General features: G+C 41.2%; 1 protein-coding gene across 1 annotated transcript in view; it reads left to right on the top strand.

The window, feature by feature from the left end:
• The window catches only part of LOC108683370 (sushi, von Willebrand factor type A, EGF and pentraxin domain-containing protein 1), a gene marked incomplete at its 5' end in the record, with an annotated part of 30,095 nt that overhangs the window by 1,179 nt on the left and 1,133 nt on the right, over nucleotides 1-27,783 (top strand). Inside the window, 37 exon segments of the mRNA XM_047884780.1 lie at nucleotides 183-304; nucleotides 821-935; nucleotides 1,181-1,375; nucleotides 2,019-2,110; nucleotides 2,872-3,838; nucleotides 4,033-4,215; nucleotides 4,488-4,534; nucleotides 4,536-4,764; nucleotides 5,342-5,463; nucleotides 5,928-6,051; nucleotides 6,248-6,475; nucleotides 6,802-7,000; nucleotides 7,627-7,728; nucleotides 7,879-7,968; nucleotides 8,348-8,523; nucleotides 9,074-9,113; nucleotides 9,545-9,719; nucleotides 10,225-10,249; nucleotides 11,634-11,807; nucleotides 12,011-12,215; nucleotides 12,525-12,714; nucleotides 12,905-16,236; nucleotides 16,516-16,627; nucleotides 17,872-18,057; nucleotides 20,120-20,279; nucleotides 20,393-20,517; nucleotides 20,519-20,588; nucleotides 20,591-21,130; nucleotides 21,705-21,952; nucleotides 22,424-22,628; nucleotides 22,957-23,182; nucleotides 23,871-24,081; nucleotides 24,504-24,654; nucleotides 24,843-25,016; nucleotides 25,537-25,872; nucleotides 26,533-26,631; nucleotides 27,273-27,443. Coding sequence (XP_047740736.1) covers nucleotides 183-304; nucleotides 821-935; nucleotides 1,181-1,375; nucleotides 2,019-2,110; nucleotides 2,872-3,838; nucleotides 4,033-4,215; nucleotides 4,488-4,534; nucleotides 4,536-4,764; nucleotides 5,342-5,463; nucleotides 5,928-6,051; nucleotides 6,248-6,475; nucleotides 6,802-7,000; nucleotides 7,627-7,728; nucleotides 7,879-7,968; nucleotides 8,348-8,523; nucleotides 9,074-9,113; nucleotides 9,545-9,719; nucleotides 10,225-10,249; nucleotides 11,634-11,807; nucleotides 12,011-12,215; nucleotides 12,525-12,714; nucleotides 12,905-16,236; nucleotides 16,516-16,627; nucleotides 17,872-18,057; nucleotides 20,120-20,279; nucleotides 20,393-20,517; nucleotides 20,519-20,588; nucleotides 20,591-21,130; nucleotides 21,705-21,952; nucleotides 22,424-22,628; nucleotides 22,957-23,182; nucleotides 23,871-24,081; nucleotides 24,504-24,654; nucleotides 24,843-25,016; nucleotides 25,537-25,872; nucleotides 26,533-26,631; nucleotides 27,273-27,443 — 10,146 coding nt within the window.

Here is a 27,783-nt window from a genome sequence, read left to right as displayed (position 1 = left end):
TCGCTAAGTGAACGTAAGTACTTACGCTCTATTTTCTTGTCTATGATTGGTGGATTTTGCTTGAAAGGCCGTCAATGATTGGCTGATGAACTTACGATCTCTTAACTTTTTTGAAAGTATGGGCCCTGTGTACTAGGCCGTAATAAAATTTCACAGGCTTATCCTCTACTTTTCTCCCGCAGACACTGAGGCTCCGCGCGTGGATTGGTGCGAATCTCCCCCAACGTTCCTCTCCGGGGAAGAAGAAGTCGATGTGTATTGGGAAGAGCCAATATTTTCTGATAACTCTCGGCTGCCAGTGAAGGTACTTTTCATATGATAACAGACGTAAAGAATTGGACTATTTGTAAATAGTTCATTCGTTTTTGGTATCATAAAGAAAGCTCAGAAACAACATTTGCAATTATAGTTTGAATATGTACCTATTCTCTAATAAATAATGACAAAATGTATAAAACAAAACTTTGTAATCCCAATGAATTCTGTCGCAACAACGAGAAACTTCTTGATTACTGAAAATGTTTAAGAAAACTATTTTTGACTCCGTAAGGTCTCTCGCCGATCCCGAACTGCTCAGAATTTTTACAGCTCGTTGTGGGTCTGAAACCCGCCTCTTGCTTGTATAATATTCAATGTGCTTGGCCGCCCAGCGACCAAGCACAGAATTTTGACCAGAATGTTTCCCAGTGGCTGTTGCTAACGAACCCATAGCTCACTGCTTCAAATTTGGTGCTCTGAACTTTAACCACTCGGCCACCCTGCCTATTTAATTTATTTAATTTCAATTATCCTTAACTACATCCCACTATTTTTTCGTCAGGTGAATAGGTCCCTAGACCCCGGGCGCTTTCCTCAGGGTTCGACTGATGTGGTTTACACAGCCGTCGATGAGTCTGGCAATACTGCTTCATGCAACATTACCATCACTGTCCAGAGTGAGATTGCCCCTATTGTCGTTCTTATGACAAATCTTGAATCAGTTAAGAAGTTGATGTGTCACATGATTTTTTGCTAGTAATTGTTCAGTCAGTATCTCGGATCTCGATCTTGAAACCCTTAAATTGATTGCGTATAACTGAATTGTCTGTGTTGGACGCAGTTTTACCAACAGGCCATAATGGAGAGTGATAAATTTCTATGATGTATTTCTCATGAATAATTTTCATTCCCTGTCACCCAGAACACGCTTGCCAGATCCCAATGGACCCTATTAACGGTATCGCCAACTGCACCGAGGATCCTGAGGCCGTCTACTGCTCCTTCACGTGCGACGACGGCTACGCCTTCGCCATGCGTCCTCAGCAGGACTACTTCTGCGCCTACGATGGAATCTGGAGGCCGGACAACAGCCCACTCAACTTCCCTGATTGTTCTGGTGAGATTTCATGAAGGTATCTTATTTCGTTTTCATTTCAGTGAGTTTTCACGAAAATATGTTATTTCGTTTGGATTTCAGTGAGTTTTCATGAAGGTATGTCGTTTCGTTTGGATTTCAGTGAGTTTTCATGAAGGTACGTTGTTTCGTTTGGATTTCTTAATTCAATGTATACTAGTTTATTTGTAGGTTCCGCTATAAAAATTTCATTTATTTTCCTTTTGCTGTATATAAAATTTAATTAGGAAGTACCCCCACGAAACGTATTTCTCCAGGAGGTAGTGGTACATAATTCAGGTTGCCTAAAATCGGCCAAATCCGAGAACAAAAATGGCCAAAAAAGGCCGCTAATTCAATGTATACTAGTTTATTTGTAGGTTCCGCTATAAAAATTTCATTTATTTTCCTTTTGCTGTATATAAAATTTAATTAGGAAGTACCCCTACCATAAATTTTAGCCGGCCAACGCAATTGAGAAAAACTATATCACGGAATTTCTCCGGAAAAAATGACCGTCTGGCAACCCTGCTTAAAAAAGTACAAAAAAAATTAAACAATAGTATAAGATGAAGCAATCGTAGTCAACGTATTAAACGAAGGTCGATTCAGTAAACAATTAATCGAACGGCATCTTCTACTTCAGTGACGGCAGTCTCAAACAGCGTCGCCCAGGCTGGAGAAATGGCCATCGACAGTGACGGTTCAGTTTGTGACGACATCTTTTTCATGGGACAGGTTCGTTTTGGTTTAATGGCTTTAATTATTTCATTTGAGACGTAGAGTGATCTCTTCTGCAATCTATTAATACCGTATCAATTTTATTCCACCTATCACGTGAATCACACCCACTCACCCTAAAACTTCGCACAATATTCTTTTTCATACATGTTATTTCCGATAAGAGACATAAATGGAGCAAATGGAATAAACTGGATGAAAATAAACCATATTATTTAGAAAGCTGGAGTAATATCCTGCTCTTCTTGTCTTATGAACAAAATTAAGCACATAAAATCTGAAATAATTCGCTATATTAAAAAATCAGTATTGATAGCTACCATCGTTATCGTTGTTCGCCTACCTGCAATGGCCCATGAAATGCCGCTCGGCTATTATCGCACTATAATCGCTGCTTCCCATAAAACCATATAATTCTGGTTAAAACAGTGATTTTAAGGTTCGATTATATAAGAACAGTAAAGTTTCTTCGATATCGATGGAATGTTGTCATTTAGTTTTGTTAATAAAACTAATCGTTTCCTTTGAAGGTCGGCGACATAAATGCTGTGGCGACTGAAGGGGCTATTAACAGCTGTAATAACTTGTAAAAAACTAGGCAAATTCACTTTTTGTAGCTGTAAAATTGTCGATGTAAAGAACCAGAGCCTATTTAGCTCCAGAGTTTTAGTTCATTTAGGTCCATAATATATGTATTAATTCATGCATTTTGACGTTACTAGAACCATTGCTCCGTAGTCACTTTGATATTATGCCAGGTGGAAAATCAGCTGGAGTCGCGACTGGAAGCGGCTCTCAACGCCATGTGTTCCGACAACATTGTTTGTGAAGTGGCAGCTGTAGAAGCCGTTTGTGAAGGATTGCTTGCCGAAGCTGAGGAGGAGAGTACCAATATGGGTTCATATCGCCGAAAACGGTCCATCAACCCCCGAAATATAAGAGATAAGTTTTGGTCTGGTGAAGATGGAGGTAAATGGCGTTATTGGGAGAGGAGTCCTATCGAATCTTCTGTACAGTTCGTGAGAGAAGTGCAGGTGGGTTCATCTATGTCGGATGATGACCATTTACTCGCCAGGACCAAGAGACAGTTGGGTTTACTTCAACCAATGTTTTTGACTCCTAATCAGTTCACTCCTGATTCAAAAGAGCCACAGTCTGAAACTTCAAACCGCGGAGAGTATCTTGGCGTTTTCATTGATTTGATTACTCGCTCACTGGGTTCAGACATTTCTTTTAACAGATTTGCATCGTTTTTGTCAAACCTTAAAGTTCAAGACGGACAGTTTGGTTCAAACGATTTCATGACTGCATTCTCTCGGGAGTTTGGTGAGGGGAAAGCGAAGGAGCTCAGAGAATTAGCATCGTCTAAGTTCGGTAGAGACAGTGTTTTCACTGGAGAATCACTGCAAACGAATTTATCGACCGGAGCCGTTGCGCCACCTGCAAGCAGACCTGCACTTGCTATTTGGTCGTCTCTAAGTCCAGAAGAAATTGAAATGATTCGTCACCAATTGTCTGCTGCAAGCACGTCAGATCGTCGTACACAAAGACAGGATATTCCGTTGTCTCCCAGACCTGCATTTGCTGGTTCAGAGTCAAGTGACTTGCCTCAAAGCGACCAGGCGTCTCAAGATTTCTCAAATCATGCCAGCAAACTCCACGGGCTGCAAAGAGCTGTACAGAGCGTCACCAGAAGTAACTTCAAAGTTCGCTTCGAACTTCAAGGTAAACAACCCGGAATTCTGACTTAACTTAAATTTTGTCAATTGCCCGGAGTGTTCAGTTCACTTGAATTTAGTCAATTGATTCAACTTTCGGCATGAATTTGGAATTCGATCTGTTGCAAATAAACCCAAAGTTTCGCTTTCTGCCGTAATGAATAATTGAAACTCCGTTTTTACCATAACTCCCAAATTCAGGTCACGGAGAAGGGGCTTCAGACGCGCTTGGTAATGCCATGGGAGAGATTCTGACGGCGGCGAACAGAGGCGAGTTTGATGTCTTGTACGGCGACCGCCTTCTTCGCGTCGCCGCACTTCGGCTAGCAGAAGACCCGGAATACTTGTGCGAAGCTGGCAGCGTCTTGCAGGGCAATCAGTGCGGTGAGTCGCGTGCCCATTGAATCAGTGTGATGAGTCGTGAACCTTCTTCTTTAGGGCGTGCAATAACTTTTGTCGTAAACCTTTAGTCTGGCTGCGCGCTGATCGTCTGGCCAATGGTTTGTTTAGTTTGGAGGAGAGCAATTTCACATTAATTGTGAGTTGAAATAAATATTTAAGAGTTATCTCAACGATTTGTCCCTTCACGTTCTTCAACGTGGTACTGCGCGTGTGTCAGTGATTTTCTCTAACGTTTTCAATCGGTTGGGGTACAGTGAAGTGTCCCGTGGGCACGTTCTTCAATTTGCAGCTTTCTGTCTACCATTGCAGCTTTCTGTCTACCATTGCAGCTTTCTGTCTACCATTGCAGCTTTCTGTCTACCATTCTAGCTTTCTGTCTACCTGGCTCGTACTCTACGGACGGTTTGGAACCGTGCACCACTTGTGGTGTGGGCGAGTACCAGGACGAGTACGCTGCGTACTCGTGCGCCGTGTGTCCTCACGCCACCACCACCTGGCGCAGAGGCTCCTGGCTTCTTGAGGACTGTAAACGTGAGTCTTTTCGAGGACTGTAAATTAGTTTCTTAATAATACAGTCATTTAATAATAATGTAATTATGTACCGTATCTGGCAATGATGGCAATGATCATGTAATAATACAGTCATTTAATAATACAGTCCTCGAGTCTTCTCGAGGACTGTAAACGTAAGTTTCTCTTGTGCAATAATCTAACCTAGCTAATAAATTACTGTCGCCGTACAAAAATTATCAAATTTAGTTCGAAACCTCCAGGTACGTTTCTCTCTTGGGCAATAATTTAACCTAGCTAATAAATTACTGTCGCCGTACAAAAATTATCAAATTTAGTTCAGAACCTACTTCCAGATTATAAAAGAGTTCGCATTATGCGCTTTTAGTTTTCGGTAAACTGTGGCCATACTTTCAAAACTTGCTAAGTTAACTACTACTACTTACGCTCTATTTTCTTGTCTATGATTGGTAGATTTTGCTAGAAAGGCCGTCAATGATTAACTAATGAACTTACGATCTCTTAACTTTTTTGAAAGTATGGGCCCTGTGTACTAGGCCGTAATAAAATTTCATAGGCTTATCCTTTTCTCCCGCAGACACTGAGGCTCCTCGCGTGGACTGGTGCGAATCTCCCCCAACGTTCCTCTCCGGGGAAGAAGAAGTCGATGTGTATTGGGAAGAGCCAATATTTTCTGATAACTCTCGGCTGCCAGTGAAGGTACTTTTCATATGATAACAGACGTAAAGAATTGGACAATTCGTAAATAGTTCATTCGTTTTTGGTAGGTATCATATAGAAAGCTCAGAAACAACATTTGCAATTATAGTTTGAATATGTACCTATTCTCTAATAAATGATGACAAAATGTATAAAACAAAATGTTTGTAATCCCAATGAATTCTGTCGCAACAACGAGAAACTTCTTGATTACTGAAAATGTTTAAGAAAACTATTTTTGACTCCGTAAGGTCTCTCGCCGATCCCGAACTGCTCAGAATTTTTACAGCTCGTTGTGGGTCTGAAACCCGCCTCTTGCTTGTATAATATTCAATGTGCTTGGCNACCAATCATAGACAAGAAAATAGAGCGTAAGTACTTACGTTCACTTAGCGAATTTTGAAAGTATGGCCCCTGATTCATAACTTCCCGATGTTGCTCAAACAATTTTTTTCATCGCTCAGGGTGCATATTCCAGCCTTGAAATGCTGGAAATAAACGACTGCTTCAGTCTACCATGCGTTAATGGCGGTACCTGCGCTCCCCTTGAGTTTGGCTACATCTGCGCCTGTCCCCCCGGCTATTCCGGTAGATATTCGTTAACGTAATAAGCTTTTCATGATGCCAAACGTCAATATGCATAAAATAAGACGTTCTGAACCGCTTACTACTCGCTTCATGTATTAAAATAATTTATTTTATAATAAGTTGTACAAATGAATTTTGATTGGCATTAGTAAGAAGAGATTTTTAGTCCTGATTTTTATTTTGTTCGTTTTGTTAGGGGTTCAGTGCGAATTGGACATCGATGAGTGCGGCAGCGAACCGTGCCTGAACGGTGGCAGCTGTACAGATCTCGTGAATGGCTTCCAGTGCAGTTGCATGGATGGTTACGAGGGGTCGCAGTGCGAGACGAACTCCGACGAATGCAGCACTCACGAATGCAAGAACGGGGCCATATGCGTGGACGGAATTGCTCAGTATTCCTGCGTCTGCCCCCCGGGATACACAGGTAAACACTTGTTTGTTGTTAAATTGGACGCGTCAATTTTCAATTTTTTCACTCGACCATGAACATGGTCGAGTGAAATGAACATGGTCGTATTCTATTCTATGAACATGGTACGTTTCGGGGAGTACGGCTTACAGCAATCGCGTCGATTCTCCTCGACTCTTGAGTCAGCTACCTTTTTCGGTTATTCACTGGTCCGAGGTATCTGAATCACATTCGAACTCTGTTGTTAATTAATATTTGTATCTATTTAAACGCATTTCGAAATATTATATTTTATTTACAGGCTAAAAATTTAAACTCGTAATAAAATATTTTATTTACAGGCACCTTCTGCGAAGTGGACATCGACGATTGCTCGGAGAATCGATGTTCGGAGTTCTCAGAGTGCATAGACCTCCTGAACGACTTCAGGTGCGAGTGTCACCCTGGCTACACAGGACGTCTGTGCAGCGTAAAGGTAGACCACTGCGAGAGCTCGCCCTGCCAGCACGGCGTCTGCACCAGCTTGATTGATGATTATTCGTAAGTCATTGAAATATTGCAGCACTTTGTCTGTTGACGGATTTGAAATTTGGAAAGAATCTGATACGAATAGCCGTGACTGATGTAACCATATATTGATGATTATTCGTAAGTCAATGAAATATTGTAGCACTTTGTCTGTTGACGGATATGAAATTTTTAAAGAATCTTATACGAATAGCCGTGACTGATGTAACCATATATTGATGATTATTCGTAAGTCATTGAAATATTGTAGCACTTTGTCTATTGACGGATACCAAATTTTTAGAGAATCTGATGCGAATAGCCGTGACTGATGTAACCACAGAGAAAGGGATCAAGAGGGTTGAGTTAACTATTTATGGACGTTCTATTTGTATATCTCAAACTTTGAATAAATTGAAATTTTCCTCCATCAAAGCCCAAATACATTCAGCTCTCNATTGTAATATTTTTCAGTCGTAATCACTTGACCCAATTCATTCACGTCTTTTAAACGACCGCAATCTCATTAAAATATTTAAGTATGAATTTATTCACAGTTACAAAGCTCTACTTTCTGCCTAAGTTGCGCCCAATTCATTCACGTATTTTAAACGACCGCAATCTCATTACAACATTTAAGTATGAATAATTATTCACAGCTACAAAGCTCTACTTTCTGCCTGGGTTGCGGTCCGCCCGCTGTGCCCGAACACGGACGCGTGCACGGCGCGTCTGGAGGAGAAGGCCGCGTCGGTGCCACCGTCAGGACCTGTCTCTTATACACATCTAGATGTGTATAAGAGACAGGACTACAGCGGGTAACATTACGTGCACAATGGTAGACAGACATTACAGAAAGCTGCAATGGTAGACAGAAAGCTGCAATGGTAGACAGAAAGCTGCAATGGTAGAAATATAAACTCTACGAACGAAATATTTGGGAAATGTTGCTACGCCACAGACCAGCGCGACAACGCCTTTGCCCTCACGGACTACAACGGGTAACATTGCTACCGAGTGTTTTAAGGCATTCGTAAAGATTGAATTAATTCGTTTAAGTCTAATATTCTTATAGCGAATCAGCTAAATATACATTAAATTCGCTGTTGTGCACTTAAATCCGTTGAAATAATTTTCTTTGACATGCTTTTAACGAGTTTTGCATTCGCAATGACCGGAAAGTGGATGGTGGTGCTTTGTTTCACATAAAAATATTATTCGCTTCACACATCTCACGGAAATTAATTGAGGATTTTGTTCTGTTTCCTGCAATAGATGTTCGATTTGTTGAGATAATGATACCCAGTTATGTTTTTTTTTATTAATTAACCATGAATAGCTTAGTTACATACGTTCAACCACAACGACGATGTTACGCAGGTTCGTGGTGTGCGTCAACGGCGAGAAGCGTATCACAGACGTGAGTGGCAACGACGGTGAGTGGCATCACGTGTGCGTGAGCTGGTCGGGCGTGCGTGATGGTGAGTGGCGGCTCTACATGGACGGACAGTTACGTGAACAAGGACTAAACGTCGCCCCGCACACAACCATTGCTGGTGAGTTCTGTGCCCATACTATTTATATATTTATTTATTAATAATGTAATGATCCTCGTATAATAAAAAATCATAGCATTTTGGCTTAGTGGCTTTTTGAATATCAGAAGTTATGACCAAAAGTTATTTTAGATTATGCATTGTGCCTATATGTTTTATTTTTATTAACCGAGAGCTCGTTTTGTATAGGTCCACTTTTATTTATGTGATTTTTCCTTTTTTTGTTATTTTTCTTCGGAAATTCATGCCAAAATTCAGTATTATGAAGTCTTCGACAAACCACCCCCCCTCTTCAGTTCAATACTTTTGCTTATTTGTCCTATTGCTTCCAAATATTAATTACTGTTATGTCGTTATTGATTTTTTTATATTTTTTATGCTAGTTAATTGATGAGGAATAATCAGCTGATGAAATATATGACAATTATTATTCAATTGCTAAAAACTCTCCTTCTTCAGTTTTAATCACAATGATGCACTTTAATTTATTCTATTATTCAGAGAATTCACTTCACGTTGATATTCTCTTACTGAATTTTTCATTACTCAGCTGACGGCGTTATGGTGCTGGGACAAGAACAAGATATCAGGTAAATTGAGTCCAATGAGTACACATTGATGAACATCCTTTGATATTGAACGATTCTCGTTTAAACTATAAGCAGCCTTCAATTTAGTGCTCAAAATATGTAAAAATATAACTCAGTACTCACTACAGGGAGTGACAGAGAGGGCATTTGTCGACGAAAACGTGAAGTCACAGACGGACAGACAGATAGACGGACGGACAGACGGACATGGCGAGCACAATAGTGAATTTTTTTTCCATAAATGAGAAAATGCGCTAAAAATATATTATTTATATCTCGAATTCAGAATGAGGCTGGAACATCATTCAGCGAATCAAAATTTTCCGATTAGTTTACCAAGCTTTATTTATTTGGTATTAATGACGAATTTTTTCGTCGTCGTCTATTAATTTGTTATCAATGACGCATTTTTTCGTCGTCGTCGCCGTCAGGGGTGGTGGGTTCAACCCCCAGGAGGCGTTCGTTGGGGACATGACGCAATTCAACCTCTGGAGCCACTTCCTGGAGGAGGCTGAAGCGTTGAGCCTTTACTGGCGATGCCAGCGATACGTGGGCGACATCAGAGGCTGGCCAGACTTCCAGGCTGGAATACGGGGAGCTGTCACAGTTAGTAAAATTCTGACAGACAAAATGTTTATGTTCCATCTAAACTCTTCACGTTAAATTTCCACTCGCACATGTGTTCCAAATTATAATTTATTAATTCGTAAATTACTTTTTTCGAAAGCCTGTATGTATACCAGCTCTTACTGCATTTTTTTCGGAAAAATTTGGTGTTTTGAACGTGTCTTGTTTTAATTTTTTCCATAGCGGAATGCATTAAAATCAAATGTTAAATTCTAAAATGCAATGCTCACTTCTCACTCTCTTGTAAATTGTCTCAAAATTCTACAATAAAATGTTAATAAGAGTGCATGAAAAAATTTCTCACTTTTTGGGACTTTTATTTTGATGTTCATAATATAATATGAGTATTGTCACTTCCCAATGTCAATTTCATCAAAATTTACCATTGTAATATTTTTCAGTCGTAATCAGTTGACCCAATTCATTCACGTCTTTCAAACGACCGCACTCTCATTACAATATTTAACTATGAATTTATTCACAGTTACAAAGCTCTACTTTCTGCCTGGGTTGCGTTTCAGGAAGGGAAGTTACTTAAATCGCAATTTCAGGAAGGTAGTCTGCTTAAATCGCAATTTCAGGAAGGCAGTCTGCTTAAAATCGCAATTTCACGAAGGCAGTCTGCTTAAATCGCAATTGCAGGAAGGTAGTCTGCTTAAATCGCAATTTCAGGAAGGCAGTCTGCTAAAATCGCAATTTCAGGAAGGTAGGCTGCTTAAGTCGCAATTTCAGGAAGGTAGTCTGCTTAAATCGCAATTTCAGGAAGGTAGGCTGCTTAAATCGCAATTTCAGGAAGGTAGGCTGCTTAAATCGCAATTTCAGGAAGGCAGTTTGCTTAAATCGCAATCTAATGAAGAATTTAAAAACGAAGAAAATGCCAGGGGAATTCATTGTTTCTTTATCGAAAACGTTTTGTAGACCAGCTTATCATCAATTGGAAAATTTATAGCGCAATATCAAAAGAGAAATGTCATGGGTACACGTGAAAGATTAAAACGTAAGTACCGAAAAAAACGGAACAAAGAACATACAAATCTATCGATTAAAATTTTCAAGTATAGATAATAACTGTTAGTGTTATTAGAATAGAATAGAAGTGTCGGCGTTGAAGACATAGGCCCATGGCCTGTTGCCGATTCTTGAACTTTTCGTGACTTGATTCACAAGGGATCCGGCCTNCTAGATGTGTATAAGAGACAGATTTAGAGCCGACTGGGCGCTCCTCAATGGCTGGAATACTGTTCAAGTCCTCTTCAGTAAATACGCTACTGAAAAAATGATTAAGTACGTTGGTTTTGCCCTCATCAGGGGATATCTTTCGCTGATCTACTTTCAAATCAGAAATACCGTCCTTCATCGGCAAGGTTTCTGTCAGGCCATTTTTTTCTGTTTCTGTTTCTGTCCAAAAATAATCTAGGATACGAAAGTCATTGAATCCGATGCAACTACTTTACTGATTTTGGTTTGGCTTACTGTATTATATTTATTCGATGTGTAGTAAATTAGACATGCTTTGAGTTATGTCAAAATTGGAATGTCGTGTATAGTTGGGACAGGTGGTATAACTCAACTTACGTCGAAAGTATTGTTCGAAGTTGCATCTTAAGCCGAATGATACGAGACTGATCGATTCATTTTTCTGGCGCTGATTATATATCAAAGCACTTGTCTTACTTATGTTCTTGCTGAGTACCAATTTGTTTCCTTATTGACTTTCGATACAGGTTGGTATATGTATTGTTGGTTCGTTCTGTAACGTCTTTAATAATAGCCAATGATTTCTTCGTCATTACCTTAAATTTTCTTTAAGATTTTAACGACAATTTCGATGGTGATTTGGCTGGCTAATTATGTTAAAATACAATTTTTGAAAATCAATGAGTTTTTCCGCAGGTTTGTCATGTGGGTATCCTGGCTACCTTCGGCATGGTTCGCTAGAGGGTACTAGGTACTCGTACGGAGACACTGTGAAAGCCTCGTGCCAGATGGGGTACAGGATCGAGGGCTCCTTCTTGAGGTCCTGTCTCGCCAACGGATCGTGGAGCGGAGAACAACCATCGTGCACACGTAAGCTATGTTATTCATGACCTAATCAGGTCGTAAAATTATTTGTTAAGTAATATTTATGATGTTCCGTTTCGATATCCCTTCCATTACGGTTCAAAATTTATACCTTATATATGTGCTCGCGTATCAATAGCTGACACATCCTCTTTCTACTTTAAATCTTCTGAAATCAATCTTTATCATGTTTTTTTTCCTGATTCCAGAGATAACTTGTCCTTCAGTATCCGCTTCCGCGCACCAGTCCGTGGCGTTGTCTCCTGACGCCTCCTTACCGAGGTCGAAGGTGGTGTACGCGTGTGATGCAGGTTACCAGATGGACGGACCCGGTGTACAAACTTGCGGAGGCGACGGTGAATGGAGTGGCTCACAGCCTTCTTGCCAAGCATCTTCCTGTAACAATCTGCCTAGGTACTTCATTCCATAGATGTAGTAAATAATGTTTATTCAATTTGTACATGGAAATCAGTCAAATTTTATGCACCGTAATCAAAACTACCACAGTAATACGTTATACCACAATCGTCAGTCGACATGAATGACAACGTACGGTTAGTGTACACGCCTTTGGATGATATGACCACTGAATTAACCGATATTTGTCAGAGAACAATCTGAAGGCTGTCCAGCGACGCTAGAATAGAATAGAAGTGTCTGCGTTGAAGAAATAGGCCCATGGCCTGTCTAGTCTCAAAGACTGATTACAGAATTCACCTCCAGGATCGAGAACGGAGAATTGCAAGGACCTTCCGCTGAAGGAGTGTTCACTCTCACATGCCAACCAGGATTCCAGGTTCGAGGTTCACCCGACATTGAATGTCAGGCTGACGGCCGATGGCCTTCAAGGCTACCCAAGTGTGTTGCTCAAAAATGCCCTAAACCCCCCATCGTTGATAACGGAGCTGTCAGGGTAAGCCTCTAATTACTATAGAACGGATCTTGGTACATTTTTACTCAATTCTATCTGTGTTTTTATATCTTTGTGTGGAATAATTTAAATGAATTCATTCATCTTGCTAATAAATTCTACCGAATTTAATGGAAAAAACTCCTGTTTCTCCTAAATGTTGCTGTATTTTAATTGTGATCTTCATTTTGAGGTCCGCGCGTCTCGCAATGGGAGAGAAGCATCGTACAATTGTGATACTGGATTTGTTCTTGAAGGCCAGAGTATACTGATGTGCACAGATAACGGAACATGGGATGCTCCATTCCCGAAATGCGTTTCAAAACCCTGTCCCAATCCTGTTCCTCCTGCAAACGGAAATTTGGTGGAAAAAAAGGATGTTTGGAGAGTCGGTTCCATTGTCAACTATGCATGTGATATTGGATTCATGATTTCCGGCCATGTTTCGATTAAATGCGTCGATACTGGTGAAGATGAAGGAGAGTGGGATCATGCTTCTCCTACCTGCTCTGTAATTGAATGCCCAGCTGTTGAAGATATCAGATTTGGTGTTTTCACCGTGTTAGAGCGATCTGCTCTGGCTGGACATGCTCAACACTCGCTGGAATTTCCGCAAGAAGATTTGACAGTGTACAGGAAGAGGCGCGACGTCCACGATTTTCCTCCAATAGGCCAGACGAGTGGAAGCAGTGACTACGATCACGGTCAGCTATCGTCTGATTATGATCATTTAGGTCAGTCAGCTGGAGGGCAGTCAGTAATGGACTATGATTTTGGACAGAAAGGCAACGAGTTTGATCAATTTGGTCAAACTAGCGATGATTTCAGAGAATTCGGTCAAACTAGCAATGGTTTCGATGGGTTCGGCCAAACTAGCAGCGGTTTCGATGGGTTCGGCCAAACTGGCAGCGGTTTCGACGGATTTGGTCAAACTAGTAGCGGGTTTGACGAGTTTTCCCAAAAAAGCAGTGGATTTGATGAAATTGGTCAAACAAGCGTTTGGAATGTTGGACAAAGCCCTGCCGAACTAATAAAATCCGGTCCAATGGTGTACGGTACTGTTGTCGAATACTCCTGTCGTCCCGGATACCAGCTTGTCGGAGCTAAAGCCAGAAAATGCGACTCAGACGGAGAATGGAATTTTCCAGCCCCATATTGTTATGAGAACTACTGCTCAGAACTCCCTGCTTTAGAAAATGGTTTTCCAACTTATCATGGCTCCGGTGTTAACAGTCGTGTCGAGTTCACATGCGATGACGGTTTTCAAATAGAAGGGGACTTTGAAATGCTTTGTCAGCCAGATAAGACGTGGCTGGGCGTGTTCCCAACGTGTAAAGTGACAGACTGCAAAAAACCAAAAGAACTGGAGAACGGAACCGTAACGTATACATCAACTACTTATGGTGCCATGGCTGTTTATGATTGTTACATGGGATTTGTTTTGGAAGGGAGCTTCGAAAGGTTTTGCTCTGGAGAAGGGTTCTGGAATGGTTCAATGCCTAGATGTATTGCTGTGACGTGTATGGTGCCGCCTGTTATTGACAATGGTTACATAACCTTCGAAGGCAGCCTATATGTTGGCTCACCAATCGAGTACGAGTGTAAGGAATGTTTTATGCTAAACGGAACTCGCTTCAGGTATTGCCAAGTTGACGGATCTTGGGATCTCGTTGAACCTACGTGCGATATGATCTATTGTGACGCAATACCCGATCAGCTCCCTAACGGTCGCATAATTGGTAATGATAATTCATGCGGGGCTCTTGTTGAGTACGAATGTGATCCTGGCTACGAAATGAGAGGACGCAGGCGAGCGACATGCCTTGAAAATCAACGTTGGAGTTCACCAACTCCAAAATGTGAACGAATCACATGCGGAATTCCTGACGCTGTGGACTACGGCCGCATAATTGGAGAATCATTTTCATTTTCGGACAAGGTGACGTATGAATGTAGTCCCGGTTACGTTTTGCGAGGTACCAACGTTCGCGTGTGTTCAGTTGACGGAACATGGACAGACAGAAGCCCGTACTGTGACATTAAAAACTGCACGAAGCCCAAAGGGCCATCGAACGGGCGCGTACGGTTGAGTGGTTTGTTTTATGGGTCCACGGCGAATATTGTGTGTGACCCTGGCTTCAGAATCGAAGGTCCACGAAACTTGAAGTGCAACGAAAATGCAGTTTGGGATCAAGTAATGCCTTATTGCCTTCCCATCATTTGCCCTCCGGCACCATTGATACAACACGGATCTTATAATTCGACAGAACGTCAGTTTGAGTCGTTCACTAAGATTGTTTACTCTTGCAACGAAGGCTACTACACCAATGCTACAGAAACGTCACTCCTCTGCGATATATATGGCCAATGGGTTGGAACGCCAATAACATGTCGCATTAGAGATTGCGGAACGCCCGGAACTTTACCGAATGGGCGGATCATAGGAAACGTAACTACGTACGGAGCAGTTGTTTCGTTCCATTGTAATGAAGGTTACACTCTCTTAGGCGAGGCAACCGCAAAGTGTTTGTCGGATGGTAGCTGGAGCAACTACGCCACCGCTTGTTCTTTGGTGACCTGTGAAGATCCGACCTTCATTGAAAATGCCAAGCTTGTGCTCGACAATTCAGCCGTGAGTTATGGTACAACTCTCTCATATGAATGTGAAAAAGGGTATTTAATGTCAGGTTCTGCAAACATGTCGTGTGAATTGAATGGCAAATGGTCCAAAGAACCCCCTTCGTGTGATATCGTAAAATGCCCTCCTCCACAAGAAGATTTCAATGCCGTAAGGCAAGGAAATTCTTTCGAGTATGGACAGATGATAAACTATTCTTGCTCAGAGGGATTCCTTATGGAAGGCCCAGCTCAGCTAGAGTGTTTGGAGACGGGTCTTTGGTCGGGAGAATTTCCTGTTTGCGAAATGATTACATGTCCTCTACCTGAAGATATTGAGAACGGCCGCTACATGGCTAGGAAAATAAATGAAATTCCAATTAAAACCGAATCCACTCAGACAATCGAGTCTCAAAGCACTCGTAAGACTAAAACCACGAAAACGGGTAGGTTGGTCAACCTTCTACAGATGAGCCAGATGCGAGAAGATGTTCTATACAAATTCGGGGACGTGATCGAATATGAATGTGACGAAGGACATTACATGGACACCAGCGGCATCATCACTTGCATTGAGAGTGGTTGGAATTTGCCGCCCCCTACCTGTCGCGCCATTGAATGTCCCATCCCGATATCAATACGCAATGGAGAAGTTCTAGGCGATGATGTCGTGTTTGGATCTGAGTTGGAGTACAAGTGTGATGAAGGCTACGAGCTTGTGGGTGTAAATCGTCGTAGGTGTCTGGCAAACAAAGAATGGAGCGACACGGAGCCGTTCTGCAGAATCATCGAGTGTCAAAGACCGGCTTCTTTGGAAAACGGTCGAACTATTGGTTCTAGCTTCAAGTACAAGTCCGTCTTGTCGTACGTCTGTAATACTGGCTTCAGGTTAACGGGCGTTGATACAAGGTTGGTTTAGATTTCAGTCATCTTCGTTTTTTCCTTTGTCATAACGTTTATATATGTTCCAGGAATTTCATGCTCAAAATAGCTGAATTTTTTCCTTATGAAGAAAATATTGCCAATATGTTAACGTTACCGACTTATTTGTGTCCCGCGATATTTCAAAGTCTTTGGCCGTTTAGTTCTTGATGATTCTTGTACATCTTTATTTGAATTTAATCTTGTTTTTCGTATTATCTTGTATCGAATTACACGAGACTAGATATTATTCGAATTAAATCGCAGAGTATGTCAAGGCGACGGCCACTGGACTGGAGAACAGCCCGAGTGCGTTGAGATTTTCTGCAGCGCGCCTGAGCACGTGCCCCACTCCGTCCAGGACGTCACCACCATGAAGGTTCGTATCCTTAGTATCCTTAGTATTTGTTTGGGACATAGCAGTCCCAGGCCACGATGGATCGTCGCCTCTGATTATCGTTCATCCGCCCTCATTTGGGCCACCTGATGCACGATGCTGTTGCTTGCTTCTCGCCGCTGGTAGCGTTGCAGGGGAGGTCGATCTGGAATTGTGCTCAGGAACACGTAACAAAACTTTAGTACATTTTTAGCGCATTTTCTCATTTATGGAAAAAATGCACTATTGTGCTCGCCATGTCCGTCCGTCCGTCTGCGGATCCAAAATTGTTAATCAACACTCAACTTCATTTTCACAGATAGAGCTTAAAACACATCGTGACTGAATTCCTGATGCCAAAAAATATAAATTGAAAAATTACTATAATATACAAACAGAATTTCCTTCATAAATTGAATACTAAGTTAAATGTTATAAGAAAGCTTCTTTTTATTTGTAATTTTTGAATTCACAGAAAGGCACGATTGTTGATAACCAGTTGAAATGAAACACGATTCGCTGATCATTGTGTCATCATTGTATGCTTTCTACAACATTACAATGTCATTGTTTCAACAAAGTTTTTCTATCTGCGCACATGAGGAAAATTACCAAATAATTTGATTTCTTCGTAAAATAATTATTTTGAGAGGATATTTTGGCGTTGTCAGGAGCCTTGGTTGGGTTAAAAGTCATCGTGTAAACTTTAAGTGCACTTGACATTGTTTTTCAATTGTAAGACCGCGCGAAAAGTTTATAAGAACTCGTAATTAATTAATTAATTACTATGGAGGTAATAATTTATTAACATTTAATTACGTAGGCACGAGAAGTCAATGGAAAAGCCAAGTCGTCAATGCACGGACATTCGAATATCGGAAAGATGTTAAAGAACATAGCCCCCCTCATGCTATCAAAAAACATTAGAAAAACGCTTCGTGTGTTTTTTTACACAAAGCTTTGCAAAACTTACAACACAGAGTCTTTCAGCATTGTATTATAGTGCTTGATTGCCCATATTAATTATATTATTCATAGAATCTTCATCTAACTAAATAAGTATTAGATGAAACATTCACAAGGAATTTTTTACCAATTATTTATTAAGCACTTGCCTCACTGCACGCAGGTTGGAGACACCGCTCGTTTAACTATTCATATTCATCTAACTAAATAAATATTAGATGAATCATTCACAAAGAATTTTTTACCAATTATTTATTAAGCACTTGCCTCACTACACGCAGGTTGGAGACACCGCTCGTTACTCGTGCTTGGAAGGATACAGACTGGAGGGCTCCTCGGTACTCAACTGCCAGGAGTCTGGCGACTGGGACCACCTCCCTCCGCGGTGTGTGCAGATCAACTGCGGCCATCCCCCTCACGGCAACCACTTGTCCCTGAGTGGTAACAGCACAATCTACGGGGCACAAGTATGCATTTCTAAATTGTATGACTTTTAAATAATATAGATTTCTATCATGAAGATATTTATTAACTTCCCATTTTATTCATTTTACACTTGATTGGGTTTGATTGTTTAACTGACAAAGTTAATTACCTCAAAAAAGTTGGTAGCCAGGCCATATTTTGTTTGATCGAACGGCCCAGTTCTGCAGAAGCTAGTATTGTAAAATTTAATACGAAAAGCATGCTGAAGCGAACGGATTTTAATACGATTAAGGTTTTTAATTCAACTTAAAATTTACTGGTGAACGAGATTGGCGTCTTTTACAATGAATTGATGATACTACACGTTACAACGGACCAAAACTCATTAAGGTATTGCAGAGATCGATATTAAATGATGAAATCTAGAACGACAACGTGTGGAATCGATCTAAAAAGGCATGTTCCACTTGGATCAGTGGTATTCAAACTTTTTGGGCAATTTACATTTTGAACAGAAAGGCATTATTTGCACCTAAAACTCCAGCAACAATACTTATAAATAATTGTAAACGTTATAATATCAACACACAGTACACTAATATTTTGAGACGATTAAAATTATTCGGAGAATTTTTCGCTATTCAGAGGTATATTTTAACGCTAATTGTATTCAAGTTCTTTCGGTATTAAATAGCATCAAATAACGCATGTTCCAAAAAAACTAAAGTAAAAATGTTGTTGCCCTCGTCACATAATTAAGAACAAAAAGTAACAAGAGTGGACAAGCAATCAGATTTCTCGATCGTTCCTTGAAAAAAACACCTGCACTGATGGGTGTGATGAACCTATTTAATTAATTAATATAACTTCTCAAAACTTGATCGCAGACTCGAAATTTTCACTCAAATCATACCTAATGTTGAGCTGGAAGCTGCATTCTAGTTTCAAATTTTTTGTTCTGCCCATTCCAATCCTGAATCCATTCAAAGTGAGTCCAGTTAACATCTTTGACTTTATCTCTTTGATAACGGTTATGTTATCTTTCCTTAAAAATTAGTACTCCTCGGCGTGGCTAAAATTATTGTCCACATGCAATTACAGAATTAGCAAAACTCTCTGCAAAACCACGATGAGGCCCCTGAGCTCTGAGACACGCTTGAAAATAACACGCGGAAAAAACACCATAACGCCCTTTTTAGCGCATTTTCTCATTTATGGAAAAAATGCACTATTATGCTCACCATGTCCGTCTGTCCGTCCGTCTGTTCGTCCATCCGTCTGTCTGTCCGTGACTTCACGATTTCGTCGACGAGAAAATGCGCTCTCTGTCACTCACTGCCGTGAGTACTGAGTTATATTTTTTAGTATAACACCAGAAACCCGAACAACATTGAAAAAAAACGACGATAAGGCTATATTTCATGGGCGGCCGGTCACTATATAACGCCGGTAGGACCGTTTTGTCACGATTTTTTCGATCAGCCTTACAAGCAAACTCGTGCAGGGTGGCCCAATGGTTACAGTTCAGAGTTATATTGACATTATGTAATCTATGCATTTGTTTTCTTCCATGTCTCTGTCTAGCGTTTTTTCTGAGTTCAACCTTTCAATAGAAGGTTTTCCGTTCTTCTAACGAACCATTTTGATGGCGTTCAATCTTGGAAATATCATTTAAAGGATGCATGTATTTCAATAACAATAAGTGTCAAACATCTTCAAGCGAAGATGGTCTGTCCTCAAGCGAGTGCCAATCACGTAATTACAGATAAATATTACTCATGCCTCCCCCTAATACCAACACCAATAAAAATAATTATAATAATAATAACCATATATACAATAATTCTAACTTAATCGGAAGTATACATCAGTAATATCACGAACTGGATGAAACTGAAATCAGTCAGAAAGTAATTTAGACAGAAGTATAGTTGAAAATTATTCTGCAGGTGAAATATAGCTGTGCTCGTATACATCAGTAATATCGCGAACTGGATGAAACTGAAATCAGTCAGTAATTTACATGAAAGTAAATCAGTCAGAAAGTAATTTAGACGTCAGAAAGTAATTTAGACAGAAGTATAGTTAAAAATTGTCCTGCAGGTGAAATATAGCTGTGCTCGGGGCTACCGCCTACAAGGGGCTGTAGAGACCACGTGCACGCAGGCGGGCGTGTGGAGCTCGTCTGCCCCGCGCTGTGAACGCATCCAGTGTGAACCTCCCAACCCTCCTCCCAACGGCTACATCGTTCCCTCACCACAAGGTAAACAAATATTGTTGAACAAAATCAAATTTAGCAAAAAATATATATATATAACCCAATTGGTTTCTCATTTTTAAATGAAACAAGTGACGTTCCTTATTTATTTCTAACAGAGCTTCGCAAAGAGAGACTCATTCTTCAACAATCCGCCTCCCCGGTCAAAACTTCTGGCGCAGTTACTAATATTCAAACACAGTCAGCTACGTCAGAAGCGCTCTCTGAAACTTCAGCCCTACACGCTAGAACAACAGCTCGACCAGTTACTACGACACCCTCAACATTTAACACGAAAACGACGGTCCCACCAGCCAGAACGACATCACCGATAGTTAGAACGACAGTCACACCTGCTCGAACAACAGTCACACCTGCTCGAACCACAGTCACACCTGCTCGAACGACAGTCACACCTGCTCGAACGACAGTCACACCTGCTCGAACGACAGCATCACCTGCTCGAACGACAGTCCCACCTGCTCGAACGACAGTTTCGCCAGCTCAGATTTCAGCCACATCTAGCCGAACTACAGCCCCTCCAACCAGGTCAGCCACGCCTGGCAACCCTTTGGTCTCGATACCTTTGCCTTCGAAAACTAATTCTCCTGTAACCAAAGGCCAAATCGTACAGATACCGTCGTTAAAATCTCGTCATAAACGGGGTGGAACATGGGGAATGGACGAGTCTCTTCTCACGGAAAATTTGCAGCATATGCAACAGTTGCAGCAGCAAAGAGAAGTGGAAGATCAGCAGCTTGCGCAACAAATATTTCACGAAGTGGATGTGCAGTCTTTCGAACTTGACCAAGTAGAGGGATCTGGGTTCGCTCCGTTATATTCAACCGAGCGTCTTGGTGAGCATTTGATTATGATTATTCAAAAAGACCCAAATTGATAGGTAAATATCAAGCTACGGTTAAACAATTGGTGATGTATTTTTAGCGCATTTTATCATTTATGGAAAAAATGCACTATTGTGCTCGCCATGTCCGTCTGTCCGTCTGTCTGTCTGTCTGTCTGTCTGTCCGTCCGTCTGTCCGTGACCTCAAGTTTTCGTCGACGAGAAAATGCGCTCTCTGTCACTCACTGCAGTGGGTACTGAGTTATATTTTTTCATACATTCGTCATTCATGACAATTTGGAGAAGTGTTGTCCACCCTTTTTTCTTACGACATTTCGTCTCCATTATCTTTATGTCTTTATGAGTCTCATTGATTTTTAAATTCTAGCTAAATTTTAGCTCAAACTACATTATTTTCTGTTTTTAGGCCACAATGGCAATAAATACCGCAGTGAATTGATGAGGCTTAATTGCAATAAAGTTAATTTTAATCACACGCCAGAATTTTGTCTTCTGACTTGTTTTGTCATTTTACGCAGGGCAACGTTATTTCGTTGATGACTTCATAAATTTGTCGTTTTACGCAGGGGAAAGTGAATACTTCGTTGATGACGTCATAAATTTCGCATGCAACGAAGGCTTTTACACGAATGCCACGAACACGAAAAGCATTTGTACGGAAGCTGGTACTTGGAACTACACGCAGATTCAGTGCAGGCGCATTTCTTGTGGACCTCCTGAATTACCATCGCATTCTGCCATACACAGCAACCATGACAACTTCCTCTATGGCACCGAATATGTTTACTCATGTACTAAAGGATACGTTCTCAAGGTGCGAAGCTGAGAAAAGCAGTTACTCATGGTGATTTGGCTGAATTGAACAATCTTTAATGAACTGCAGCTATGCATAATCACTTCTATGAAATGATTTCGTTATCTGTATAAACTTTGATTTTCTATTAACTTTTGATCGAGTTAGTGTCGCGGATCTAGGGATTTTACAAAAAGTTTCACGCAAGGATGAATTGCTGAAATATTGGCATGGACCAATGATTATTTTCCAAGTATCCATCTGTTCGAAATTATTTTTTAAATATCTTTCCATCGGGTTTTATTCATTTTTTATTGTTGATCGTTATTGAGGACTATCGAAATATTGTTATTGCTCCAATTTTTTCATAAATAAAATTTAGTGAAATAAATCCTCCTTATATTTTCTGCTTTTATATTAACTGAGTAGCATTATTTGAAATTATTTGTTTTAAAAGATAGTTCACATCAATAAATTCATTTACTTTCCAAGAACTGGACCGGCAACACGACGGTTATTCGGTGTGGGGCTGCGGGTGTGTGGGAAGGATCGCTCCCCAAGTGCGAGCCCGTCCGCTGTGGGGAGTTCCCTCCGATGGAGCACGCGGGATATAACGTAGTATCCCCTGACCCCAGATATCCCCTAAGCCTGGATAGCGTCGTCACCTTCACTTGCCATGATGGATACCGCATGAACGGTCGAGTGAAAATTTCATTTGAATGTTTTTATTAGGACTTGAAGACATATTGAACACGAAACTGACATATTGAACACGAGGACATATTGAAACGAAACCATTGGCAACAAAATGAATGATTTTTCTAAACGAGGTTAATTCCGTAATTACCAGAAATGCGTCTTGCTGCTCAGTAATACTATTTTGGCTTAAATTTAAAACCAAATTTAACAGTTCCTCATCATTTTCTCTCTAATTTATTCCTGTACGTTAATCTAGTAATAAATTGTATGTACTTTCAGCTTAACTTGTTATCGTTTTTATCATTATTTGATAACTCTCTGCACAGGCCGTGGGTCGCTATTGTGTTCCCACACCGGCAAGTGGTTGGGTGTTGGGGAAAGCAAATGTGAAGAGCAGCTGTGCACAGCGGCGCCCGTCATACGCAACACGTCGCACGTCTTCCACGAGCTGGCACGTCCTCAGACGTCCACCTACCGCTGCCTCGACGGTTACAAACTTAACGGCACGAACACTACACTCACCTGCAGCTATGGCGTCTGGTCCCTCCCAAGGTGAGGGAAGATTCCTCCCAGGAGCATAAGTTCAGTCTTAAAATGCCTAGCAAATTACGGACCAGGCAATAAGTCCAGTAGCTATCTCAATCAATCGTCAGCTATGGAAAGATCGGGTTCCAAAGGCCGGATCCCTTGTGAATCAAGTCACGAAAAATTCAAGAATCGGCAACAGGCCATGGGCCTATTATTTCAACGCCAACACTTCTATTCTATTCTATTCTATTCTATTCTATTCTATTCTAAGATTGCATGCATCCCTTGATGCAGAGTTTATTGTGACAGTAACGTTGGTCCACTAATGTCTGCTGGTAGGTAGTTTCTTATTCGCCTTACTGACAGCAATGTCTTAGCTGTGTCTGACGAAAGCTGAGCATCACAGGCAGTTGTTGTGTCATTAACTGCTGGAACGTCAATACTAGTGTCGTTGGCTCCATAGCCAATTCTGATAGATTCTGCTAAAATTCCTAAAAGAGCATTCAAGACAATCTCTGCTACAGTACTGAAATTTAATGAACAGGTTATGTACCAATTTCGTTTTAAATATGTTACCATATGAATGTTACATCATATGTTACAATATGTCATATGAATGTCATATGTTACCATATGAACATTTAACCATAACCATTAACATGTGAACATTTAACCATATTCTGCACATGTTATAAAAGTTTTGCTTGTCTAGGTTTACGTGCGATCCTGTTAACTGCTTTGAGCCTCCCATCCCCGCGAACGGCAAGATCACGGCCGAGCATTTCAACCTGGGCAGCGTGGCGCAGTACAGCTGCACGTCCGGCCATACCTTGCGGGGCACCGCCTCTATCATGTGCGGTCCTGACGGAAAATGGCATGGCAATGTACCCTACTGCGAGCCTGTACATTGTGGCATGCCCGAGGTACGCAATGCTCCACTTAACGCTTTGGACTTTGTTTTGCAGCGCGATATAAATTTTTATTTGCAGCACCTTTTCAAATTTGTTGCATCTGTGTTGAATTTTAAAATTTTTCGCACAAACACCGGTTCAAAATTGTATCAGTGCAGTTTTTTAAATGAACATGAAATAATTCTGAGTGTGGAAATTAGAATATTTTACGCTCGAGGTTGCAGACTGGCAAAGATAGCAATTGAAGCAGTAAGTTGCAGGTTCGAGAGCGGCGACTAGCTCTGAAAATCCTTCTATGACAGCCCGAGACGGCGAGATCTTCAACGCTGACACAACACATACAATAATCTTAATTCATGTCCCAAAGATATTTATTTATTATCATCAGTAAACATTATTTACTCGCGCTAATATTGATCATGTGTGTGGTGCAGTCTCCAGAGAGCGGCAGTGTATCCGTGTCTGGCACTGTGTTCAAATCCGTGGCCACGTATGCATGCATACGTGGCTACGTGCTGCGCGGCAACACCACGCGCGAGTGCGACGAGTTCGGCGCCTGGTCTGGACTTCGACCGAGCTGCTACAGTGAGATTTTAAGACTGAGATATCAATCAATACTCTTTGACATATGGGAACAATATCTAAGATGGTTTCATAGATATTTAAATATAAAATTATAAATGAATCATGATGATGAAACTTGCTCAAGCATCCAAACAATATGTTGAAGGCTAATAAGCATCTGGGATAAAACGATACCATTCGTTCCCCAGAGGAGAACTGCGGTGAGCTGGCCGCCCCAAAGCACGGCTTCGTGATGGGCGTCTCGACGCTCTTCGGCGACCACATCAAGTTCGGCTGCGAGCCTGGGCACGTGTTGAGCGGGGCTCACGTGTCCACGTGCCTGCATACCGGAAACTGGTCCGATGTGCCGCCCACGTGCACGGGTATGTACTTTAACCGTCCACTGGCCGTGTACGTGCTTGGTCCTTCCACGTACACTCATTCAATGGCTCTTGCATTTAAGCTACCATGGGAACCACGGAACAACGTATTTGACGCTCAGTACATTCGTTATGAAAGGATATGTGTTTTTGCTGCATGCATGAAAAACCGCAAAAATATCGCTGGGAAGCTAATATTGAATAATGGGTATTGACTTACAAAAGACATAATATTTGTATCAGTAACGCAACAATAGGTTGAATAACAGGAAAAATAGTTTGAATAGTTTATGCTAAACAGATTTACCTTGAAAAAATATAACTCAGTACTCACTGCATTGAATGACAGAGTGCATTTCATCGTCGACGAGAACGTGGTCACGGATGGACAGACGGACAGACGGAAGGACATGACGAGCCCTATAGCGCCTTTTTCTATAAATAAGAAAATGCGCTAATTAGCATAGAATAATTTTTTTTCATTTAAAAATTATTTGTTGCTTAAAGTTATATTTTAACTTAGCGGTGCAATGCGGCTCTCCTCCGGCGCCGCCCAACACGATGCCTCTAGCGCTGGCCAGCTCCGAACGTCTGCCCTACAACACGACGCGGAGCTACAGCTGCTCTGAGGGCCACGTCCCTAGAGGGGACCTTAGCATCAGATGTACTGAGGACGGCTCTTGGTCCCCTCCTCCGGCGCCGCCCAACACGATGCCCCTAGCGCTGTCCAGCGAGGAACGTCTGCCCTACAACACGACGCGGAGCTACAGCTGCTCTGAGGGCCACGTCCCTAGAGGGGACCTTAGCATCAGATGTACTGAGGACGGCTCTTGGTCCCCCTTCAGAGGGCAGTGTTCAAGTGAGTTCAAATTCAGGCATCAATGAGGCACTTATCATTCGAAAAAGAGGGAGAAACTTCTTTTTCTTTTTAATGAGCATTATTTAGCTCCTTCCAGTTCAGTTGTGCCAATTATCATTCGAAAAAGATGGAGAAACTTCATTTTCTTTTTAATGAGCATTATTTAGCTCCTTCCAGTTCAGTTGTGCTTTATTCCTGTGAATGTGCTGTTGAAACTTCTTTTTATAACTCTAAACGCCAACATAGGGAGCTCTCATTAAACCTTATTGTAGTTTTTACAGATGTCAAAGAATTGTTTTGGATTAAAGAAGTCGTCAATCTTTCTCAATCAGAAATGCCGCATGTAATTTTTTTTCGGAGAGTTTGGAACCTTTTTATAACTCGAAACGCTAACATAAGGAGGTCTTTTGAAACCATATTGTAGTTTTTACAGATTAAAAAAATTATTTAGAAGAAAGAAGTCATCAATCTTTCCCAATCAGAAATGCCGCATGTATATTTTTTCGGTGAGTTTGGAACCTTTTTATAACTCAAAACGCCAACATAAGGCGCTCTTTTAAAACCATATTGTAGTTTTTACAAATGTAAAAAAATTATTCAGAAGAAAGAAGTCATCAATATTTCCCGATGAGAAATACCGTATGTATATTTTTTTCGTAGAGCTGTCGTGTGGCCGGCCCGTGGTGAACACCAAAGGCGCAGTGATCGAGGGTCGCTCGTTCTACTACAACGATAAGGTCGTCGTGCGCTGTCCAGAGGGTGAGTAGTCTGGTGAGTGAGGCTCTCAAATACAAATATTAACAATTGTTTTTGCAATTATTAGTTAGCATCGCAATGTACTTATTGAGAAAATCGTACATCTTCAACATGCGAGGACCGTACGTTTTCGAAATCATTCGAGGTGTGCCATTCTACGGATGCTGGGATATCAGGTGTACATGGTAGTTTTTAGATGCCTGTGATATGAGATTTTGATTAGATGAAACTAAATTCATGTAAAATTTTATCATGACCTATTAATGTTTGTAAAGAGGTGATTGTGTGATAGCTGTATTATTATTATTTTATGATGAGTGTTCGATAATTGCCCGATGAAAGTGTGGTGATAGTCGATATAATGGTGTTGTGGCGATTGTGTGATGATTCTGTAATGATTGATGTCCGAATTTAGCACTAATTGCCATTGGCAATTCTTTCGATTGTTCTAACAGTTTTTCTAATATTATTATTGTCCGCTAAATTAAAAATGAACGACCGTGTTGGTGACATCAGAATGCTTATGATTTAACAGAATACACCGTGTACAATGATCTCGGAACATTAACTGCAAAAAATTCCGCACAAGCAAGCAGATAACGAATGATTGTAAAAATACTCATTAGACAATATTAATTCTGCAGGATCGTCAGCAAACGAGCCGTCAGTGCTGACATGTCAGTCAGACGGTACCTGGTCGTCTGAAGCCTCCTGCACCGTATCCTGCAGCAGGAACTGCCTGCACGGCGGAGTATGCGTCAGTAACAGCCACTGCTCCTGCACACCAGGCTATTATGGCAGCCACTGTCAGCTCGGTGAGTGATAAATGTAAGCTTCTGCGGGAAATACCAACTCCAAGGCAGCTTGAACATTGAAGTTGAGTCATTTTTTTGCGCATTTTCTCATATATACAAAAAATATAACTCTGTACTCACTGCAGTGAGTGACAGAGAGCGCATTTTCTCGTCGACGAAAACGTGGTCACGGATGGACGGACGGACGGACAGACAGACGGACATGGCGAGCACAATAATGCATTTTTTCCATAAATGAGAAAATGCGCTAAAAAGGTGCTATTGTGCTCGTCATGTCCGTCCGTGATTTCACGTCACGGACAGACGAGAAATTGCGCTCTCTGTCACTCACTGCAGTGAG

Source organism: Hyalella azteca, unplaced genomic scaffold, assembly GCF_000764305.2.
Source record: "Hyalella azteca isolate HAZT.00-mixed unplaced genomic scaffold, Hazt_2.0.2 contig16181, whole genome shotgun sequence".
Classification (NCBI taxonomy): domain Eukaryota; kingdom Metazoa; phylum Arthropoda; class Malacostraca; order Amphipoda; family Hyalellidae; genus Hyalella; species Hyalella azteca.
This window is presented reverse-complemented; position numbering and strand designations above follow the sequence as displayed.